A 21,606-nucleotide genomic window follows, 5' to 3' on the forward strand; every position below is an offset into this window, starting at 1 on the left:
CTGGACAATGGACAGGCACACCCGACTTGGCACCCCAATCTCCAAAAGCTCCCAGACCAGAAAAGAAAAGATGCGGTGCGCATACTCGAACCTCATGCAGCCACGTGGGGAACAGGAACTGCACCACGACCCAGTCCCCAATCACTGCCCGGCAGCGCCACCTGACTACAGGAAGAAGAAAGCACAGCCAACGATGCCAGCGCTGCCAAACGGGAGAAGGTGCAACCACTGCTGCCCGGGAACAAACAAAGCAGTGGCGCAATACCACCTCCGCTCCAGATGCCGTACCCTTAGTGAATGAAGACAGAGTCTCTTCGAAATTAATAGGATATAACCATTAAATTGTGCAACGTGGAAATACGAAATTCCAAATTTCATGTAAGTAAAAACAACAGAATGCCTGCACGTGCTCACACACATTCAATGTACACATTACAGCTTCAAATACAAAAAGTCCAGTCAAGTCATCTTTAAGAGTTTCTCTGTTTATTAACATTCAAAGAGTGTAAACATTATTTTGGAACCAGTGGTGTATGCTGAGTCCCAGACCTGGACTACCTCACTATGACATATGGTCCTAGGCTATGGAGGAAGGGAGAAGATTAGGCTCACCTAAACCCCCGTTTTAAGTGATTAGACTCATCCATTTTGCTTGTTCGTAGCATCTTCAAGGAAGCCACATTGCCTTCCCAACAGCAGCCAGGTTGCAATCTTCTAAGAATTCATGTTGCCCACTCCTAAGAATTCAGTTTGCCAACTCTTAAGAATTCAGGTTGCCAACTCTTAAGAATTCAGCTTGCCAACTCTTAAGAATTCAGCTTGCCAACTCCCAAGAATTCAGCTTGGCAACTCCCAAGAATTCAGGTTCCCAACTCCCAAGAATTCAGGTTGCCAACTCCCAAGAATTCAGGTTGCCAACTCCCAAGAGTTCAGGTTGCCAACTCGCAAGAGTTTGGGTTGCCAACTCCCAGGAGTTCAGGTTGCCAAATCCCAGGAGCTTGGGTTGCCAACTCCCAGGAGTTCAGGTTGATAAATCCCAAGAGTTCGGGTTGACAACTCCCAAGAGTTTGGGTTGCCAACTTCCAGGAGTTTGGGTTGCCAACTCCCATGAGTTTGGGTTGCCAACTCCCAAGAGTTTGGGTTGCCAACTCCCAAAAGTTTGGGTTGCCAACTTCCAAGAGTTCGAGTTGCCAAGTCCCAAGAGTTCGGGTTGCCAACTTGCAAGAGTTCAGATTGCCAACTTGCAAGAGTTCAGATTGCCAACTCCCAGGAGTTCAGGTTGCCAACTCCCAGGAGTTTGGGTTGCCAACTCACAAGAGTTTGGGTTGCCAACTTCCAAGAGTTCGAGTTGCCAACTCCCAAGAGTTCGGATTGCCAACTTGCAAGAGTTCAGATTGCCAACTCCCAAGAGTTCAGGTTGCCAACTTCAAAATCGCCATTATCCTCTTATTGAAATGAGTAAGTTTATCCACAATCGCTAATCGATCTTTTGTTCTGTATTTTACTCTCTAGGCTTCAGCCTTCGCAGTTAGCCTCGCTAGCCTAGAATATATGCTCCTGTTTGGAACACTAATGTTTCTTCTAATACAATTACAATGTTGATACACAAATTTACTTAATCAGCCAAAGGGTACTTACAATCAATATTGCATTTCCATCTCCAACCTTAATGGCAGCATCTAGCAAGTCCACTTTATGCTTGTACGTACGATACAGTTCCAAGGAGTATGACTGCCCTAGAAGAATGCTATGAATTGTGTCTTCAACAGGTGGTGGGATCCATCTTTCCTGGAGGTAAATATTTACAATGGTCAGATTATGATGTTCCTCGTGACAACAGAAAGCTGTTACAGCATTTAGATACACACTGGCAAAGATTTATATATCCTGTGTACTTTTGTAATAACTCTTGAGAACCAGGTCACTATTGGCCTTGATCACATGATTAAAATTTATGATTCTAAAAAAAGATAGAAACAAAGGAAGTTCAAAAAAACAAAATTGAGCCCAAAACTGTCACTTTCCAATTATCTACAAGAGATGGGGTGAATATTGAAGAAATTTGCCCAAATAACACCATGTAGGAAACACTTATGGGAAGATGAAAGTCTTGAATTTGAATGTTAAATAATACCATTCATAAACATAGGAAAAAAGTGACAGTTGTGTATGACAAATAGGCAACAGTAATAAAACAACAATGTATTATTTTGTGAAGTTAACATTGATTAATAACAAAATTAAAGACTTCTGCCTTCTGGCAAGTATTTCCAGTATGACGGGATTTGGATGACTACTGGCCCTCTTCTTGCAGAGATTATTTTATAAATATGGCAGCAGTACAAAACAAACTACACACGGAACCTTGGTTTCTGTGGTGTGACTTTCACAGTTTATAAAAGATTAAGTGGAAATATGTCTGTCATGAAAACATAAAAAATTACCAATTTTTTTAGTTTTAAGTGTCAATCCCACAAATAAATGTGCATTACTAAATGTCGTAAATATCACATTTTATGTAAAAAAAATTGTTCTCTAAACAGAAAAAAGTGTAATGTACCTGAAAATAAGCAAAAAAAAAAAAGTGATACGAAATTCATGTACACTCTTGTTCACATAAAGTGGAACATATTTCAACTGTTCAACCCCATAAAATGTGCCACTTTACTTGAACAGGAGTGCACATCATACATCAACACCTGTAATTTGTGCACTGCCACATACAAAGGGGAAAAAATGTAACCACATAAAAATTCAGACCCAAACAATAATGAACAAATGTGCATTAAAAGGTAAAGTGAAAGTGACATTTTATTGTCATCCATATTGCAATATCCACAAATTAAAACTATCTCTTGTAACAATTAACATTACCTCCACTTTACGTTTATATATCTTGAAGAGTTCATCTTTGTCTGTAGTACCTTTAGGCTGTGGCACCTCTGCAGTCAATACTGGAAGGAAAGAAAATGTGCTAGGATAAGAGTTGATAACAGATGAGTGGTCTTAGGGAGATTTCACAGAAAAAGTTATCCCTTCCCTGCTCCAATTTCATAGCTGTGCTATAAACAACTTGGCAACACTCACATCACATGTTCTGACGTGACACGCTACATAATCTCAAGGCCTCGTGTCCGAGAAAGAAAATTTGCTCAACCACTTGGTCTCGGAGTCATGAAGCAACTTACACTTGGGGAAATTTCCATAGCAGTTAAGTATTAAAAACTAAACTATGAAATAATTAAGGGCATTAGCCTATCTAATTTATGTTATTGAGCTCCTCAGTCAACTAAAATTCCATTAGCTTACACTGGGTATGGTCAAAGGTGTTACTTCCGATCCGATTAAAGTACAGAATTAGTTTCCTGCTATAACCACTTAATATGTACATGGGGGGAACACTGAAATTGTAGGCAATGTCCATGTTATTATTTATTGGTTATTAATTTAAACATTGGTGTGGTATTTGTTAGAATTCTTGTTAATTGAATGTTTATGAAATCTTTGAATGTGGGTTGTAGTTTCAATTGTTAACCACATAATACATTTGTTGTAAAAGAAAACTTGAGAGCTGAATAGATTTTGGTGTGCCCAATTGAGCAAAGAATATTATTGGTCAAGTAGCTCTCACTACATGTGTAGTTTACAGCTTGAGGAAAAATGGGAGTCCAGTTCAGCTACATACTGCGTGGTAAGACTTTTGCACGTATCTTGCCTTCCACAGAGATAAATTACCTGGGGGGAGTCATAAAGTTACAAGCAGCATGTGACATGTTACTTGGTAATGAACCAATCAACAGCAAAGTAGCAGCATGACAGGTAACACAAGCCTGCATTTCATTGGTGAAATCCTCAAGTAACATGAAAAATACATCACTTGTCATTTGGTGTGCAATCTTCCTTATGAGTTCAAACAGTCCCTTGGTTGTTGAATAAGAGCTGGAATTTCAATTTGGCTCATTCAGAGCTGGGACATGTTCATTTCACTCGTTATAGAAACATGAAATGTGAGATTACAAACACTGAAGCTTTTCTTTTCTTTTCAAAGGTGTTAGAAAGATAGATTTTCCTTCTTTTTCTTTGTCAACGCACAATCGAGTGCAAAATGTGAGACTCAAGCACAAAATTGTAGAATTTATTTAACACAGAAGTTTTGACATAGATATTTCAGTGTAAAATGCAGACTTGATCAGGAGTCAAACCCTGGTCTCTGGCATATGGTGCCATTGCCATATTAACTGTGTTCCAAAGCCAGCTCTGGTTTTGTCTGATTTTTTGCTCTCGCTGTTTTGCCTATTATCAGGTAAAATTAGAATTGGCTCGGTACATCAGTTAGTAGAGCAACGGCAGGATGTGCCAGACACCTAAGTTTGAGTCCCGGTCGAGCCTGTATTTTTCGCTGAAATTTCAACGTAGTACTTCTGTGCATGTCAAATCATAAGATAACAGTTTCCACAGTCTCCATTATCCTGTGCGTTATGCAAAATCCCATGACAATGATTAATTCTGCTGTCAACTTTGGAATGGGAAAATTGACCTCTTTACATACGAATATAAATTTAATCTTGCTAGGAAATGTCCAAACATACTGATGAGAATCAATAAACATTATGCATTTGTATAAGCTTAACTACAGAAATGAAGTATTCTCACTTATTTCCTCATTTTTCACTATGTGTTAGGAGAATTGCCGAAGACTTCTTTCATGTTGTAATAGCTTTTTGGAGCCCAATATCCAAAATTCATTTTAAACCTAGATTATCTGCATACTGTACAGTGGAATGCACAACTATTACTCAGCAAATTGGCCACAACAATTTTCTTAAATATTTTCTTTTATCCTGTGCATTTTTAAGGAATAAATTTTTAAGTATGCTGGTGCAGAGGTTGTAAGCTTGTTCGGAGTTTTGTTTCAATTCTTGTGGGTTTCAAAACAGAGAGATTGATCGATTGGTTGATTTGGTTTTCAAGTCCACTTTATGCACAGTAAGACTAATCGGGACTGGACCTACAGTTTAAAGTTGGATCCGAACCATTATGTGCCTCCACCGAGTATCCCTTGATTACAAGGCAACGACACCACCACTGCGCCATTGGGGAGGCTCAAAACAAAGAGCATAAGCATGGTGATGGACAATTTGCTTCATGATACTTATGCATCCCACTGTACTACGCTGTCAAACAGTATGAAGTCTGAGATTCTTAGGGAGCTTTCAGACCAAATTGACTGTCCCATGTGTAGTTGTTTCTAAAGAAGTATCTAAATGAATAAACATTCTAACATCTGTGCAATCCTCAATTCTGATTCATGGTTTCATGAAATTTAGAATGATTCAGAAAGGAATTATGAATGGGACAAATTTCCTTTTTTCCTTCCTGAATTGAGGACAAGAAATCTCTCACACAACACTGAAAAAAAAATAGATGAGGTCTTACCCTGAATTCTGGACTTCATGAAGTACCAAAAATATGAGAAAATATTAGAATCACCTAACGTTGGTAGGAAAGATTCCTGATGGTCAATTTTGTATTTCCTCTGAGTGTTTTTATTGGCTGGGTTGGTATAAGTTAAGTCAGCTAGGTTTGGTAGCCTTATACTCTGTCCTGGATATTACTGGAGCAAGCAAGTGAAAACAAGTCTGCACCAGTAGGCTCCACCTATGAACAGGAGAGGGGAATGGGATTGCATGGAGGGGGGAAAGTGACTGCGGTTACCAGCCTTCATAGCAGCATGTACTGCTTTGCTCTGCCGACTCAATCCCCCCCCCCCCACCTGCTCTGCAGCTTTGCTCCATAGGTTCCATGGATAAAGTATAGTATTTCTTGGCATCGACATTGAAAACAACCATACAAAGTATGATCCAAATTATCACTTACTGCGATGAAGAGTTTCCTCTGAGATAATGGCATGCAAATGTTTGGAGATTCCCTGTCCATCATCCGATCTCACCTCCTCTACTGAGTATGGGGACCTTCCTAATGACCCTGAAAGGAAATGCAAACAGCAACTTAGTTTCTCAAAGTGTCAAATTTTACTCTAGTAATATTACATGAGGAAGTCAGTGAATAGATCACAAACTGATGTGGGATAGCTGAAAATAATAGTGAGTAGTTTCTAAATGTGTCATTAGGTGGCAGCACAATCCAGCTTGATGATATTCAGTTAGCAGTCGCTCGATAGCAGACGCACGCATGGGCAGCTCAGCTTAAAAATTGTGACTGTGCTCGAGGACTGTACGTGGAGATGGTACAGATGGAGGAGATGATTCAAGTGACAGGCAAGTGACGATAGACAGCATAGCAACTGCATTAGGGTGTTCTCATTGTTTAGCCTACAGCATAAATGCATTTGAAATTCCGAAAAGTGTGCACGTGGTGGGGGCAAACATTTAGCGGATGATGAAGATGAACGTGAGTTGCAACTGTAGCTGGAACAGCAACCCAAAGACTTTTATGCAGCAGGTTTTGAGGGACTAATAAAACGATGGGATAAGTGTATCAATTATTTCTCTTGTAGTCTACGGTTATTACAAGCATAAAAACACAGTTTTTCATTGTGACGTTTCCGGAGAACACACTCCCTTCATCAGACATTCATTTTTACTTTGATTAAAGATACAGTTATAACAATGGTTAATTTTTTTTAAACAAAAAAGAATCAGTTATACAATGGATGTTGCATTAGCCTCAATACCAGTCTTTTCAGTGCGAATTTTGAAAATTATGTACAATGTACTGCTCTAACCATTATTTCGGAAACTAATAATGGTAATGTTATAAATAGGGAGTGGATTTTTTAGGTAAAGTTTGCTTCTTCTTTCTCTCTCTTTCTCTCTCTTCTTGAGAGAGAGAGAGAGACCGGAGAGAGAGAGGAAGAGAAAGAGAGAGAGAGAGAGAGTGAGAAAGAGAAAGAGAGAGAGAGAGAGACAGAGAGAGAGAGACAGAGAGAGAGAGAGAGAGAGAGAGAGATTCCTTCTTTTCTTCTTTCTTTTTTCCTAAAAACATTTTCTTTTCCTGTTGCTTCGGAAGTTGGCCAAGCTCTGTAGGAGTGCTGATCATATGGTTACAATGTAATCTGCAAGTCTTATTTCACATAAAAATGCATACCTTTAGCACATATTTCTGGCGAAAGAGCATAAAATGTACAAATTTTAGACATTCCAGACAAAATAAAATTTCCAAATTCTTTGTGTAAACACATGTTTTAGAGTTAACACATAAAATATATAAAACACACGGTAAATTAGTAAAATACTGTCTTATTCTGGACTCCACAACAAATAATTTTGAATCTTTTGCCAGTGTTGTCAATGAGTTTGACAAAGCTAACACTGACAAAGCTAACACGTCATACATTGCAATACTTCAATATTTATTGAAAGATGGATTTTTACAAAATGATTTGAGGTTCCAATCGGCAAATCTAAGTTTCTTGTGTGGCATGATTAAAAAAACTGAAAAATTCCACACAACTGCTTTGCAAAACATTGTAGGACGTTAGTGCAGTTGAAAAGAAACTGAACTCTCTATCAGGGACACTCATGCAAGTGCTTAGAAAGAAAGTCCAAAATCTGTCCAGAAAAAAAACAACAGGTTACCAAAAAAATTTGTAAAGTTGCTCAGGTTCTGGAGAGTGAACATTGCTCAGGTTCTGGAGAGTGAACATGTAGGTGATATTGATGATGTAAGTGTGTATGGCATCCCTCACTTTAAATGTTCACATCTGACTATGTGTGATGTGGAAAGGTTGTTTTCGGAAGACAATTCAGAGATAACCACCATGCATTTTAAATGGACAATTTGAAAATGTGTCTTGTTAATTGTAAGGAATAGAATGCAACAAGCATCTAATGTCCTGCCGTCACTATTTAGTTCTTTGATAGTTTTTCAATGGCATATTTGTTACTTTTAGCCACATATTTCCACTGTTTTAGAACATAAAAAATTAATGATGGATGTGCGAAGTGTGGATTAAAAATTACTCACGTTAATTTTTTATTTCCGCATTGCACAATTGCACAGCAGACAACGCAAGCCAGGACACACATGCCAGCACCGCCAAATGAGAGAAAATACAACTACCGCTGCCCGGAAACAAACAAAGCAGTGACTCGGTACCATCTTCACTGCAGACGCCGTACCCTTAGCAAATAAAGACAGATTGTCTTCGTAATTAATCGGAAATAACCATTAAATTGTGCAACGCGGAAATACAAAATTTCACGTGAGTAATAAAAAATTAAGCACTTAAAAATACACTCCCTAGTTATGAATTATACATTATTTTGTTTAGCATACACAAGGCTATAAGGCCATGCTCATGAAGGGTTCATATGTTTCTGTAAAACATTTTTTTCACAATAATGAGCCATGCCTTGCTACTCTGTAGACTAGGCCAGCACTTGAAAGTTGTAAGCAGTAACTAAATATTGGCTTCACTCTAGTACAAACAACTGAATGCCTGTCAACTTTGCGTTCTGATGATTGATTGAGTTGTGTTTAAAGTCCACTTTATGCACAGTAAGGCTAACTGGGACTAGACCTACAGTTTAAAGTGGGATTCAAACTACCATGTGCCTCCACCGGGTATCGAACCCGAGACTGTTTTCTAATAAAACTTGCCTTGTATGTATATAGCAAATGTCATTACACTACATAACATTTAATATCTCGGAAACCAAGAATGGTAGAGTTATGAAACCTAACCCATTTTGTTAGCACAGATGAGTCTATAACAGGGGTTCTAAACCCAGTGACGTGCACTGAGGAGTAGCTAGTCTAGCAGAGATAGATAAATCAATCTCACATCTCTAATTATTTTCAAATCACAATATTTATTGCCTTGTTAAAGCCACAGTTCATATGCAACACTTTCTTTTTCACGTGCTTCTCGTCCCTCGGTGTGATCCGCGGACAAAACTGGCCTAGCTCGCTCTTCTTCCGCCTTAGCAGTACCAGGTAGAAACGAGTTTCCGAAGGAAAAGGGAAGATTTCTGCCTCTACCTCCCTTGCCCCTCGCCCCCGCTGCAATGGTTGAAAGCCCGTGCTTTCAGGTACCTCAGTGTATCTCCTATAGGACAGATAGGGGATTGGTTTCCATTCGATTCCTTTGTAAATCCTCTAAAGAACTCAAGGGAAAATTTTCTGCAGTACTATGTTCTCTGTATTTACACAACATTTTCACGTTGTACAATATGTATGTATAATATGGGATGTAGTTTTATTATTTATGAAATGGGATTGTGTTATGTGCAGACAATAATATTATGCTTTCTTTATTATTATTATTATTTTTTTCAAATATGGAGTACATAATGATTAAATTACAAATATTTGCTCAGGATCTCTCTCTCGCTCTCGTTTTTGTAGTGTTTTTTTTTTTAAAAAATATACTAATCCAACGGATGTATTTATTTGGGCAAGAGAACGCACATTCATATTGTTGTTGGTTTGGTTTATTTTACTTCGCTTTTCTGCCACATTTGGTTATCGCGAAAATGAGGATGATGTGGTGATGTGATGAAATTAATGAAGGGACCTCGAACAATCCAGGCCGGGATTCGAACCCGTGATGATCGCGCATTCTTGTTCCTGTGTTGTACTCTGCAGTGAATAATGAAATAATTTGAAATGAAAAATGTATCTCAGAACTCAAGAAGCCAAATGAATAATATTGAAGAAACTACAAAAAAGTGTGTTTTGTTACCTGTTTTGTTTCTGTGCATAAAGTGGACTTAAAACACCAAATCAATCAACCGTTGGGAAGTGGTTATAACAGCACACTAAACTGGGTGTCAGTGTAGGATCCGAGCACTTCGATGTTTCTCGGAATTTTGAGGGAGCGACCTTTCCACCCCTCGCAGGCCATCATCCGGCAGGGTTGGGTATCGCCGTTGCGTCCAAACAATGTTTCCAGATCGAGTAGTTGGTGACCAGAATGAAGAATGACTGCTTGTGCAAACAGTTACAAGTGGTCTCGAATCAGAGGGCAACACACGCTAAAATAAGTATAATGGTGGCACGATGCCTATGTAGATTATCATAGTAGTAGTAGTATTCGCACCAAATAACTATTCTACTATTGAAACAGCCTAAAACACGCAACGTGTTAAAAATCTTCACAAACTGTGCGATTTCTTGAGTAGCACATAATTTCTCTCGATTTCGTGAAGACTGATTTTGAGAATCCTTCTCAGCAAACGATGCATCCGCGATGGCGAGTTCGATACCGGTGAAGGGATTCGGATCCCACTTTAAACCGTAGATCCAGTCCCAATTAGCATTACTGTGCATAAAGTAGACTTAAATCCTTAACAAACCTTTCGAAGAATCAAAAATTTAAACAGGTAAATACATTTTTGTCATTTTGAGGAAAATTATCGTTTTTGGGTATTTTTGGTTGATATGAATCTGCCTCGTCCTCCTCCGTGACCGTGCGCGGTCTAAGGTGCTGTGCTATGGGCTTCGACTGCGGGGCGGCATGGGTTCGAGTCCACCTGGGTTGTCTCTGGGTTCTCGGCCTCAGGCACGTATCTAGAAATATGTTTCGGGGGGGAGGGCGAACCAAGTGTCTCAGGAATAATTATAATAATTAAATTAAGATAATTATATTAAATCAAATTAATACTAATTAAAATACATAAATTAATATTATATTATTACACGAATAGAAGAATAGAGATATAACAGAGCATATTCATTACGTAGCTTACCTGTACTTAAGTTCGGAATAATTTACATAAATGCCGTGGCAATGAAATTAATGTCAAATAAATGAATGATTGAATATTTATAGAATAACAAAAAATGACGTTACATGTAGTTGGAGAAAGTAATTTCTATTTAATATTTTATGTATATTATTTTGAGTAGTAGTGTACATAAATCTTATTTGTAATGTCATTCAAAGCCGTATGATCCCAATATAATCCTTGTCTTCTAAAAGTTCAGAGGAAATTATCAACAAATGCTAAAGAGTATATTTTCATTGTTTAATTTTCGTACTTAATAAATGTTTTGGGTGGGGAGGGGGTCCAGACCCCCTAAATACGTCCTTCCTGTTCTTCAAAGCCGTATGATCCCAATATAACCCTTGTCTTCCAATAAGTTCAGAGAAAATTATACAACAAAGGCAAACGAATACATTTATTATTATATAATTTTAGTACTTGATAAATCTTTCGGAGGGGTCCGAACCACCCTGCTCGGCCTCTATATGGGCCGGTGGCAACCCACGATCTTGGGGAAATTGGGGAGCTACAATTGAGTAACATTAACCGGTCATAAAAATCTCCTATAACGACGGGGGAATTCGACGTGCTCACTCCACGTCACCCCATTACCGGTTGAATATCTCCACACCTCTGGGTTGGATTGTAGGAGGGAGACTGGCAGTCGGGAGATAGGCCAAGGGGCTTACGGCCTCAAGGGCTGTCGAGCCACGGGTTATTATTATTATCATCTTTATTGTTTATTATTATGAATCTGCCACGCTCAATAAGTTTATTTTATTGAATAAAGTACAATAGCCAACTCTTGCAATGAATCACTGGAAAGACATACATGTGTGGTTGTACATATATTTAAGCATCTAAAGAATAATTATATTATTGTGGTAAGGAGTCCTTGTCATTTAACAAACTTTATTGATTTATTCTATCAGCATTGTTGAAAATATTGTGCCATGCTGAACTTAACCACTTAACAAAGGCACATTGATTGCTTAATGACGAATTTTTCTTGTGTTGCAGAACAGGTTCAGTTTTTACAGTATTACACTGCTTTACACAATTCCTTCGAAGAATTTTGATAATATTGGATGTTTTATCAGAGGGACCACAACCGATAAAATATCTGTAGATGTTTTACAGGTTTCATCGTATTTAAGATGGTAATTTTTCGGTGCAACATGTCTGTTGCCACTCAGGCTGAAGAGCCTGATGACGTGGACAAAATTCCGGTTCACAGGTTGCAACACTTACAGGCAGGAATGACCTTAGCAGGAAGGAGCTCTGATTGGCACCCTGCTCACAACTGACTCCACAAGCCCCGCGACCGACAGAACTCGAAGTGCTCGGATCCTACCTTGACATCAACTTTAGGACACCAGCAGTTCCGGGTTCGAACTCCGACTTGGGCATGGGTGTTCTTTGTGTTTATCCCTTCATTAATTTATCGTGTCATCTTCACAATTAACCAAATGTGAGAAAAAAGCTTTACCGTCACTTTTTTCTCACATTTGGTTAATTGTGAAGATGATACGATAAATTAATGAAGGGATAAACTCAAAGAATACCCATGGCCAAGCCGAGATTCGAACCCAGGATCTCTCGCTTAGTAGTCCAATCAAATCTTTTTTATTTTCAAATGGGGGTGGGGGTTACGTGTACTTGTTTAGTACTCATTCATCATTTTGCAATCTTTTCCTGTTATTGATGTTCTATAGGAATACTGGGCCCTAAAGGTGGGAGGGGTATGAGCCACACCAACCCCCCTTGAGTATGCCACTGATTGCTACACCAAGTGTCGACGTCACCGCACGTCACTGTCTAAACCTGTGGTCCATGGGTTCCCAAGCAGACATTATGCAGTCCCAGACAATCCACAAAGAATTGAAGGATTATTGCAAAGCCTCAAAGAAAATAGACTAATACAGTAATTGTTGTAAAAAGTAAATACGTATATTCCCTGGCTTGCCAGAGATAAAATGTGACAATATTTTTAATGTTTTTATTTATATTACGGATTGTTTAGAACACAAAACCTTTTACTATAAAATACAAGTTTCCAGATAACCAAAGATCAGATATGAAAAGTTCACAAGAAGAATTTTGATAACATTGGGGTAATTCCATGTCAAATCAACCAGTTCATAAACCTTTGATGTCATGGATTTGCCTAAATTTTGGTATACATGTTTCTTATCATCTGAAATATAGAAAATATTTATTTTTATTTTTCATGTTGCCGGTTTTTGAGTTATTGAATTTTGAAATTGACAAAATTGCTCAAAAACCGCTCACCGCTGGAACTTTAAATACAATTTGCAAGAGACCTGTTTCAACTACAGGGCTGGGCATGGTCTCAATTTAAAGCTTATGAAGAGGGCTTTCATTTGATATACAACATGCTTGGTTTTCTGCAAAAAAAAATAAAAAAAAATGAAAGTGTTTTCACAATTTTATTTTACAATTTCCAAAAAACAAAATTTTCAGAAATGTTACACATATTGGAACACATCTACTGAAGGTTCAGTCAAAATTTTAAGGTGGTATCTCTTTGGTATCATATTAAAAGTGAATTCCTTTCAAGACCATGCGATGATTTAAATTAACATATTTTACATACCTAATCACATTATAAATACAGAAGCAATATTCACGTCACAACAGTCACGCTCAAATTAAAGCTCATTAAAAGCTGAAGAGAATGACACCAATTTGAGCTCTCTACGTCAAACAGTTTTTGATCTACTTAAGATTGGGTTTTCAATATTTGTACAATTAAGAGTTGCATAATACCAGGAGCCAGTGGTATCCACACTGTATGTGTTTGTACCCCTCATCAAAATGTTGAACTAATGATAGCTGGAGCTCACTTAAATAAAATAACTCTCCCAGGACATGAAAATTCATTAAAAACATACCAAGATTGTCATTCAAAAATAATGTGTAGGATACCACAACAGAAGTGTTTTCTAGATGAGTGTGATTCCTGTTCCAGCATAATTGATTTCAAGGAAGCCTTGCTAACAAGCCTCGAGGAAGAGATGATTGAAAATATAACCTACAAGCAGTGGATATCAGTGGATCGTTGACCTTTTGAGACAATTACTAAATTCACAGAGGAATTTGTTCAAGATTTTTCAGATCAGTTGATCAACCTCAAGAGACGATTTTATAGCCAAACAGCAACCAGTATATATTTTTCTGAAAAGAAAAGTTCTCTAGTGCATGATGAAGCTGTGGCGACATGTGATTTTGCTGAGAATTACTCATTTATTTTGCAGGATGAAGTACAAGGGCTCCACTGAAACAACTCAATGGCAACAGTTCATCCATTTGTAATATATTTTAAGGACAATGAAGATATTCTAAAACATAAAGAGTTATGTCTTCATTTCAGACTGCTTGATGCACAACACAGCTCTGTCCATGTTTTCCAAAGAAAGCTTTTAGATTTCTTGAAAATTAATTGTCTGCCAAACTTACAGAAAGTATACTCGTATTACTTCTCTGATGGTTCAGCAGCACAATATAAGAACTGCAAAAACTTTGCAAATTTCTGCAACCATCATAGAGATTTCGATGGCATTGCGGCTGAGTGGCATTTTTATGCAACAGCACATGGTAAGGGAGTGTGTGATGGTGTTGGGAGGGACAGTAAAGAGGCTGGCAGCCAAGGCTAGTCTCCAGAATCTTCTTTCAAACCAAATCATGACACCACTCCAGCTATTTGAGCAGGGAAAGGAGAACATTCCATCAATAACGTTCTTTTATGTGACAAATGACAAATATTTGGAAGAGAGACTTTTACAGACACAGTTTGGTGAAGCTGTAGCTGTAACAGGGACTGAGAAGTTTCTTGCATTCATACCAGTAAGGACAGAAAAAGTGGAGACTAAAGTGTTTTCTGCAATTGAAGAAACTTTGGTACATTGTGTTAAAGTTAATGCAGATGTTGAAAATGTACCCTTTGAACATATCACAGGTTTTGTAGCGTGTGCGTATGATGCCAATTGGTGGGTGGGATGTGTACTTTCGAAAGATGATGTAGAACATGAAGTGCAGGTGTCTTTTTTGCATCCTTGTGGTCCAGCACAGCCATTTAGTTATCCAAGGCAACCAGATGTTCTTAAAATCTGAAGACACACAGTCCTTTGCAAAGGAGGAGATTTAATTTCTCACGCAGGGTGTGGTTCACAGTTGACCGGGTCACGTGGAGTCGTGTGGCCATCACACGTTGCGTTGGGGGGTTTTCCTGTAGCACCATTCGACGCAACTTCTAAGACACAGGTGGCGTCACTGCAGTGCACGCTCGCTTCCTCGTATCCCTGGTGGGCGACTGAATAGCTGGAACCTCGTTGTTTTTGTGCCGCTCGATTATTTTCTTGATAGTCGTCGAACCCAAGGTGCATCCATGTTCTTTGCACTGTTTCTGAATTTTCGACACCGAATATTTCGCGTGGAAAAGTGCAACTACGTAGCCCTCCCAAAAACGGTTCACCTTAGGAGCCATGATGCACACAACACACACTTGCAATAGTGCCACAATACTAACCGTCCTCCTGCGCTTTTAACCACTTGGATCAGTCAGTCGCTTCTGTGCGCAAGCATGACGGTTCAAAATCTGATACATATACGCGGATCGACCTTCTGTACTTCATGCACATTGGGACTGGGATCTGCAGTAAATGAAAATGTAAGAACTGCTTCTACAAATAGTGCTGATAGAGGACACAATCATTGATTAGAACAACAAAAGGAAACATAACTATTCTTCCAATAAAATAAAACTTGTTTCAAATTAAATTAGCTCTGCTCTTTAGATAGAATTCTATACAGCAGAGGCCATGTGCACAAGGTATGTTGTTGAAGAGAAGAGTGATGTCAATCATGGCCAGGATGGGTGTTAGGAGACAGTGGTAGCAGGTTTAGATTTTCTGAAAGGGATTGCTGCAGTAAGAAAGGACTTATTACCTTTCACAACAGGTTGGAGATTGAAGTCTACAAAAGGTAGATCTCCTTTCTGGGAGTGTGAGTTGTAACTGACGGTATTGGTCTACCTTGGTTATTGGATATGTGTATTTTAGGGAATAGGTGAAAAATAGAGGTACGAGAGTTTTTGGGAATGAGTGTCGATGCAATTCTTGTTTTTTTGTGAGGTATGCAGGTCAACAGTGGTGGGTTTGGAGGTGGATGAGTCTGCCAGCTGGCAAGAGGGTTCAGCCAGGTAATCACAAGAATCAATACCAGCCTTCAGAACGTTACTCTTTAAAAGTAAACAAAACTCACTTACAGTTGTCATTACACTAAAAAGTAAGATGATGTTACTTGTACAGTTACATTATTCTAGATCTATAACTCATAGAATGTGCTACACATATGATCTACAGGCTAGTTGTACTTTTTTCACTGTAGCCGTCTACAATAAACACTCAATTTTCATCACTGTTTAACACTTTCTTGACTGTTAGCATTACATATTTGTTCACAATAAATGTACATGTGAACATTAATGTTTTGCTTATTTTTTTTTACTATTAGAAACTTACCAACTCACTAGCCTTCTTAACCTTTACTCTCCTGATGATACCATATGGTATCATCAGAGTAAGGTCGTACTGCCCCGATGATATCATATGGTATCATGGTGGTGATTTCGAAATGAATGTGCTTTTTGGACCTTCATACTCTTATGTTTATTTATTTCTTTATTGAGAAAATTTCAGATAGAGCACATAGCCATTTTTCACTGAAATCAGTAACAATGAAAAGAACAAGAATAAATATAACAAAATAACACAAAATATTAATATAAATAAGTCAAGATAGCACAATTAAATATTATTTAGCAACATATGTTCTGATGGTTGACCGAAAGACGTACTCTGTGGAAAATACATCAGCACTTGAAGGGAGGTCGTTATATTGAGTGGGAAGTCTGTGCAAGAGCGATCTTTTTTTAATTTCCAGTCTAGATTTTTTTGTGTCAAATAGATTTGTGTTGCATTAAAAGATATATATTCAAGATTCGTTAATTTATCACTTTATGACAGAAATAACCTCTATTATACTGTATCTTGTTCCTCAAAATAGATACTCTGACACAGGTCTGGAGCAAGCATGGGAAATTCACAAAACAAAACTTATCCGAAGTAGATTGCTCCCATAGTGCCCGAGATATAACAATTTTCCTCCAAAAATGCAAATTACCTATTTTACGTAAAAAAAAATCACATTCTGGCTTATTGTTCAACTTGTATGGAACCCAAGAACATGAAACATGTTTCATTCTCTTGAGAAATGTCCATTCTTTGAAAAGAATACCAAAGTTCGTGCCCTCTCCCCCAAAATAGCGGGGAAAGAAGGGGAAACTCCAGATTTTTATGGGTTTTTCATTGAAATTCGGGGGTCGTGCCCCGCAAGCCACTTTCTTCGGTCCGGCATTTTGAATTGTACACGGTTGCATGCGCTGATGTTGTTTTAGCTGCAAAACAAAAGTTATCTGAAGTAGATTGCTCCCATAGTGCCAGAGTTATAACAATTTTCCTCCAAAGAGTGTTCGAATTTAAAATTCCCGCCGAGAAGCCCGGGGGAGAACAGGGGTATTTTCGTAAACCTGCTCGACAGTTTAAAGGTTAAACCCAAAGGTTTATGGCTGCAGCAACACAAGCCTTCGATCTGTCCCTATCGTGGGCAAGATCAATCTAATCTTTTCCATTTTTACCGAATTCCTTTAGGCCCATCTCAATGTTATCCCTACATCTTCATTTTGGCTTTCCTACAGGTCTCTTACCATCAGGTTTCCCAACAAGAATCCTGTAAACTCTAATTTCCTATTTCATTCGTGCTACATGGCCTGCCCATGGTCTTGATTTAATTATTCTAAAAATATCTGGACATGAATACAAATTATGCAGGTCTAAATAATGTAACATTCTTCACTCACCTGTCTCTCATCCCTTTTAGGTCCAAATATTTTCAAATACTCTTAATTTATGTTCCTCTTTTAATGTAAGGGACCAAGTTTCACATCCATATAATAATACAGGGAAAATTACTGTTCTGCATATTTTAACTTTTAGTTTCTTAGATATTATACGAGAAGAAACTTACTTTTGTTACTAGTTACCTTAAAAAGTGACTTTTACTGTAACCACATTATAAGTTAACTTGTTACTTCAAAGTAAATTATTTATACCTCAAATAGGATACCAATGGTTTCAATGTATAGAGTGGAACCACAAGCAATGAAACCTGCACACCGTACTCCCACGTGGAGGGGAGGGGAAGAGTGGACCATGCTTTATTATGGTCCGAGCTGAACGGAAGAAGGCAAAGCTGCGAACGGACTTTTCGTCTAAGGTTTTTTTTCTTGTGGTCACTCTATACCAATGTATCAGTATTAGTTTATTCCTAAGTTCATGGTACACAAAATTTATTTTGCTTTCTTTATGCCTTTTCTTTACATATTTATCTGGTTTCAGCTTCTAATAGAGAACAACTGATACAACATTTTCAAAATTCAAGTAATTATGGGTAACAAATATTATCCGTGAAAATATAAGCACATACCTGACAGAGAGTCTGTACCATATCTGCAGTCAGACACTGAAGTGTTCTGCAAAACTCCTGCTCGCAATTCCTTTGCTGCTCTGTGCTCATTGTCCTGCAATTATGAATGTTAAGTTACACAACATTGTAGTTTAGGGTAGAGTAATTAGTCGTAGTAAAACCTACCAAGTCTAAATGCACCATTTTGTGTAATGCATTGAAGTATTCTCTTACTACATACTACTAATTAATGAAAGTTTTTGACATGGGACTAGTTGTAAGATTTGTGGCAAACATAACAACCATCAATGATTGTTTGAGCAGTAGGATTCAATTTAAAAACATATATTTTCACGAATATTTGTAATGAACCTCGGGTCAAGACATCTCGCAAAGTGGCTGGCTTTAATTAAAAGTAATTAACTCTTGCGTTCCTAAAGAAGGCTAAACAGGAATAACTATGAAATACATTATAATATATGGCCGACCCTACCATATCATTGCAGATTTTAAAATTGAGTTAGCAACGCTGCAAAAATTTATACTGGCATATTTATTATTCTAAATCAATGATACACATGATACAGAAAACACACAAACATTAAAAAAAGCATACTGTATTCGTTATTTAAAAAAAGTTAATGGAACATTTCTGTAAGGAAGCTTGAAATATTTAATATATATATATATATATATATATATATATATATATATATATATATATATATATATATATATATATATATATAAATAACTGAATTTAAAAAGGTAAGAATGAAGAATACAGAGAATGTCCCAATTTCGTTAATAGTTGGTATACTAACTAAATTTAGCCTTCTAATCACGAAGGGGGTCACATGTAGAAAATGTACATTATGCACAGATAGCCCCACAAGCCATTCACGGACAGCCCCACGAACCATTTCCGGTAAGGTAAGGTTAGGTTAGGCAAGGTTAGTTAAAATTTTGTTTGTAAAACAATGTGTTACAGCTCTAAAAAAAATCCAATCATATCGGCTATTTTCCTGATTTCCACACATGACCCCTGCATTCGTGATTAGAAGGCCAAATTTAGTTAGTATACCAACTATTAACGAAATTGGAGACATTCTCTGCATTCTTCATTCGCTCCTTTAAAAATTCAGGTGCCTTGGGGACTGGACACACTGTATTTGCCTACCCCTATGAGTATGGTTATAATATTTGCTTCATTCAACTTACATCGTCATCAAATGAGAAACCTTTGGTTTTACTCTCATTCCAAAATGAATCATCATCTCTTCCAGCCATTACTGATGAGAGCCTTCTGCAAAAATAACAAGGTAAGATAAAAAATATTACAAACATAAATCTGAAACGAGTTAGAATGAATCTCAAATATCTGTAATGCCCAATCCAAACAATATCACATAACAATACCAAAAAATCACTAGCAAGAATTTACAATATAGAGAAAGTCTCCAATTTCATTAATTTTCGGCATACTAACTAATTTTAGCCTCCAAATCAAGAATCTGTTGTAAAAAACCGGGGGTCACATCTGGAAATTGTACATTTTGATGAAAAATTGTTCGTCAGCGCCAAAAACCATCCACGGCTGGCCCCACAAACCATTGACATTAGTCCCAAAAACCATCCATGGGTAGCCCCACAAACCATTGACGTTAGCCCCATGAACCATTCACACGAGGTTAGGTTAGGCCTGTTAGGTTACGTTCCATTAGCACTCATTTCACCCCTAAATTCATCGAAAAAATAGGGATCGTACTAGAATTGAACATAATAAATCATTTTCTTGTAAAACGGCGTGGTTGGACACAATGACAGGAGATTACATTTTTGTTCGTAAAACTATGCATATACACCTATATATAAAAGAGATTCAATCGGCTTTTGGAACGAGTTTACAATACCGGACCACTCTCCAATTTCTATGAAATTTCGCCTACTCACTAATTGTGAACTCCTAATCACAAATCTGCATGTAATAATTGGCGGTCAAGTATGGAAATCGAGAAAAAAATGAAATAAACTATGTTTTCTTAACGTAACCCTACCATAAGAACAATAGCTCCACGGAAGACGCCATTTTCCCAACATGAAGAAATCAACAGGCAAGATAAGGTATAGTTCTCTTAGCTAAAATATTAATTTTTCTTTGTATTTATGCTAATGGAACCTAACCTAACAGGCCTAACCTAACCTCGTAGGCATTCCTCGTCTGTCGTCAACAAGATTGTTGTGCGTAAAGGAAGACCATTAGGTAATTAATTGCGAAAGAAAGATGGTTCCGAATTGCTGTGTATGGACAATCACCGTGGTAAATCGCAAGGTTATTTTACAAGTTGTACACGTAAATGTACAGTATTAACAAGTGACCGCCAAATATGAACTACAGATACGTCATCAGGACATCGAAATTAGTAAGTAGGCGAAATTTTATAGAAATTGGAGAGTGGTCCGGTATTGTAAACTCATGCCCGGCTTTTTTTCAAATTTTCAGACGTGACCCCCTGTTTTTTTCAACAGATTCGTGATTAGGAAGTCAAAATTACTTAGTATACCGAAAATTAACAAAATTGGAGACTTTCTCTATATTGTAAATTCGCTCCGAAAATACACTTCCAAGACCTTCCTAAAGTATAAATAACCTCATTTTGGTAAGTACTTTCTCCTGTAAAAGTGAAGAAATACGTTTTGGGGAAACGAAAATTTTACCCTAAAAATTATCTAGAAAGGGAAATACACTGTCTTTACCTAGTTCTGGCACCTTGTCCCGCCCCCCCCCCCCCCCCCATTTTGGGACCCAATCGCCGCCACTGCTACATCCCTACTGCAAGGAATGTACGTTTTGGTACGATGAATTTGCAATAAACAACTTACAAAAGTTACATTACATTTAGTCCGTCAATTGGATCGATAGTAAATATTTTCATATTATTTAATAATATGTTTCATGTCTAACATTATTGTATAAATACTGAAAATACTAACTATCAAGAGTTCATTCCTCTGGTTACTTTTTTCTACATTAGAAACTTAATGTAAACCTTTTTCCATTGCACGTAAACACAACAAATGAAGTGATCCAACACACAGGACACAAGCAGTGTTGCCAATCTCCGAATGAAGAATTTCACTTTTACCAGTGTAAAATTTCCCTTTTTTGACCTAAATTTCCCTCGGTTTTCAAAACATTTCTGAAGCTGTATCTTTGTATTACTATAACTGTTAATCAGGACCGTATATAAGGCGGTTTAGTGGGTTCAAACCCCCCATTGAATAAAATACTAGAAACTGATCATAGTTTCATAATATAATTATCCTAAAA

General features: G+C 37.6%; 1 protein-coding gene across 1 annotated transcript in view; it reads right to left on the bottom strand.

Annotated features, from left to right (window-relative positions):
• Vps16B (Vacuolar protein sorting 16B) overlaps nucleotides 1-21,389 on the bottom strand; it is a 50,080-nt gene extending 28,691 nt beyond the window's left edge. The window contains exons 1-6 of the mRNA XM_083125849.1: nucleotides 21,270-21,389; nucleotides 19,497-19,581; nucleotides 18,297-18,390; nucleotides 5,878-5,985; nucleotides 2,875-2,954; nucleotides 1,639-1,788 (exon numbers count right to left, since the gene is read on the bottom strand). Of these exons, the coding sequence (XP_082981975.1) occupies nucleotides 1,639-1,788; nucleotides 2,875-2,954; nucleotides 5,878-5,985; nucleotides 18,297-18,390; nucleotides 19,497-19,565 (501 nt within the window). The 5' untranslated portion in view covers nucleotides 19,566-19,581; nucleotides 21,270-21,389. The remainder of the gene's footprint in view (nucleotides 1-1,638; nucleotides 1,789-2,874; nucleotides 2,955-5,877; nucleotides 5,986-18,296; nucleotides 18,391-19,496; nucleotides 19,582-21,269) is intronic.
• Between the last annotated feature and the right edge of the window lie 217 nt (nucleotides 21,390-21,606).

Source organism: Lepisma saccharinum, chromosome 7 (genome assembly GCF_977018435.1).
Source record: "Lepisma saccharinum chromosome 7, izLepSacc3.1, whole genome shotgun sequence".
Lineage (NCBI taxonomy): Eukaryota > Metazoa > Arthropoda > Insecta > Zygentoma > Lepismatidae > Lepisma > Lepisma saccharinum.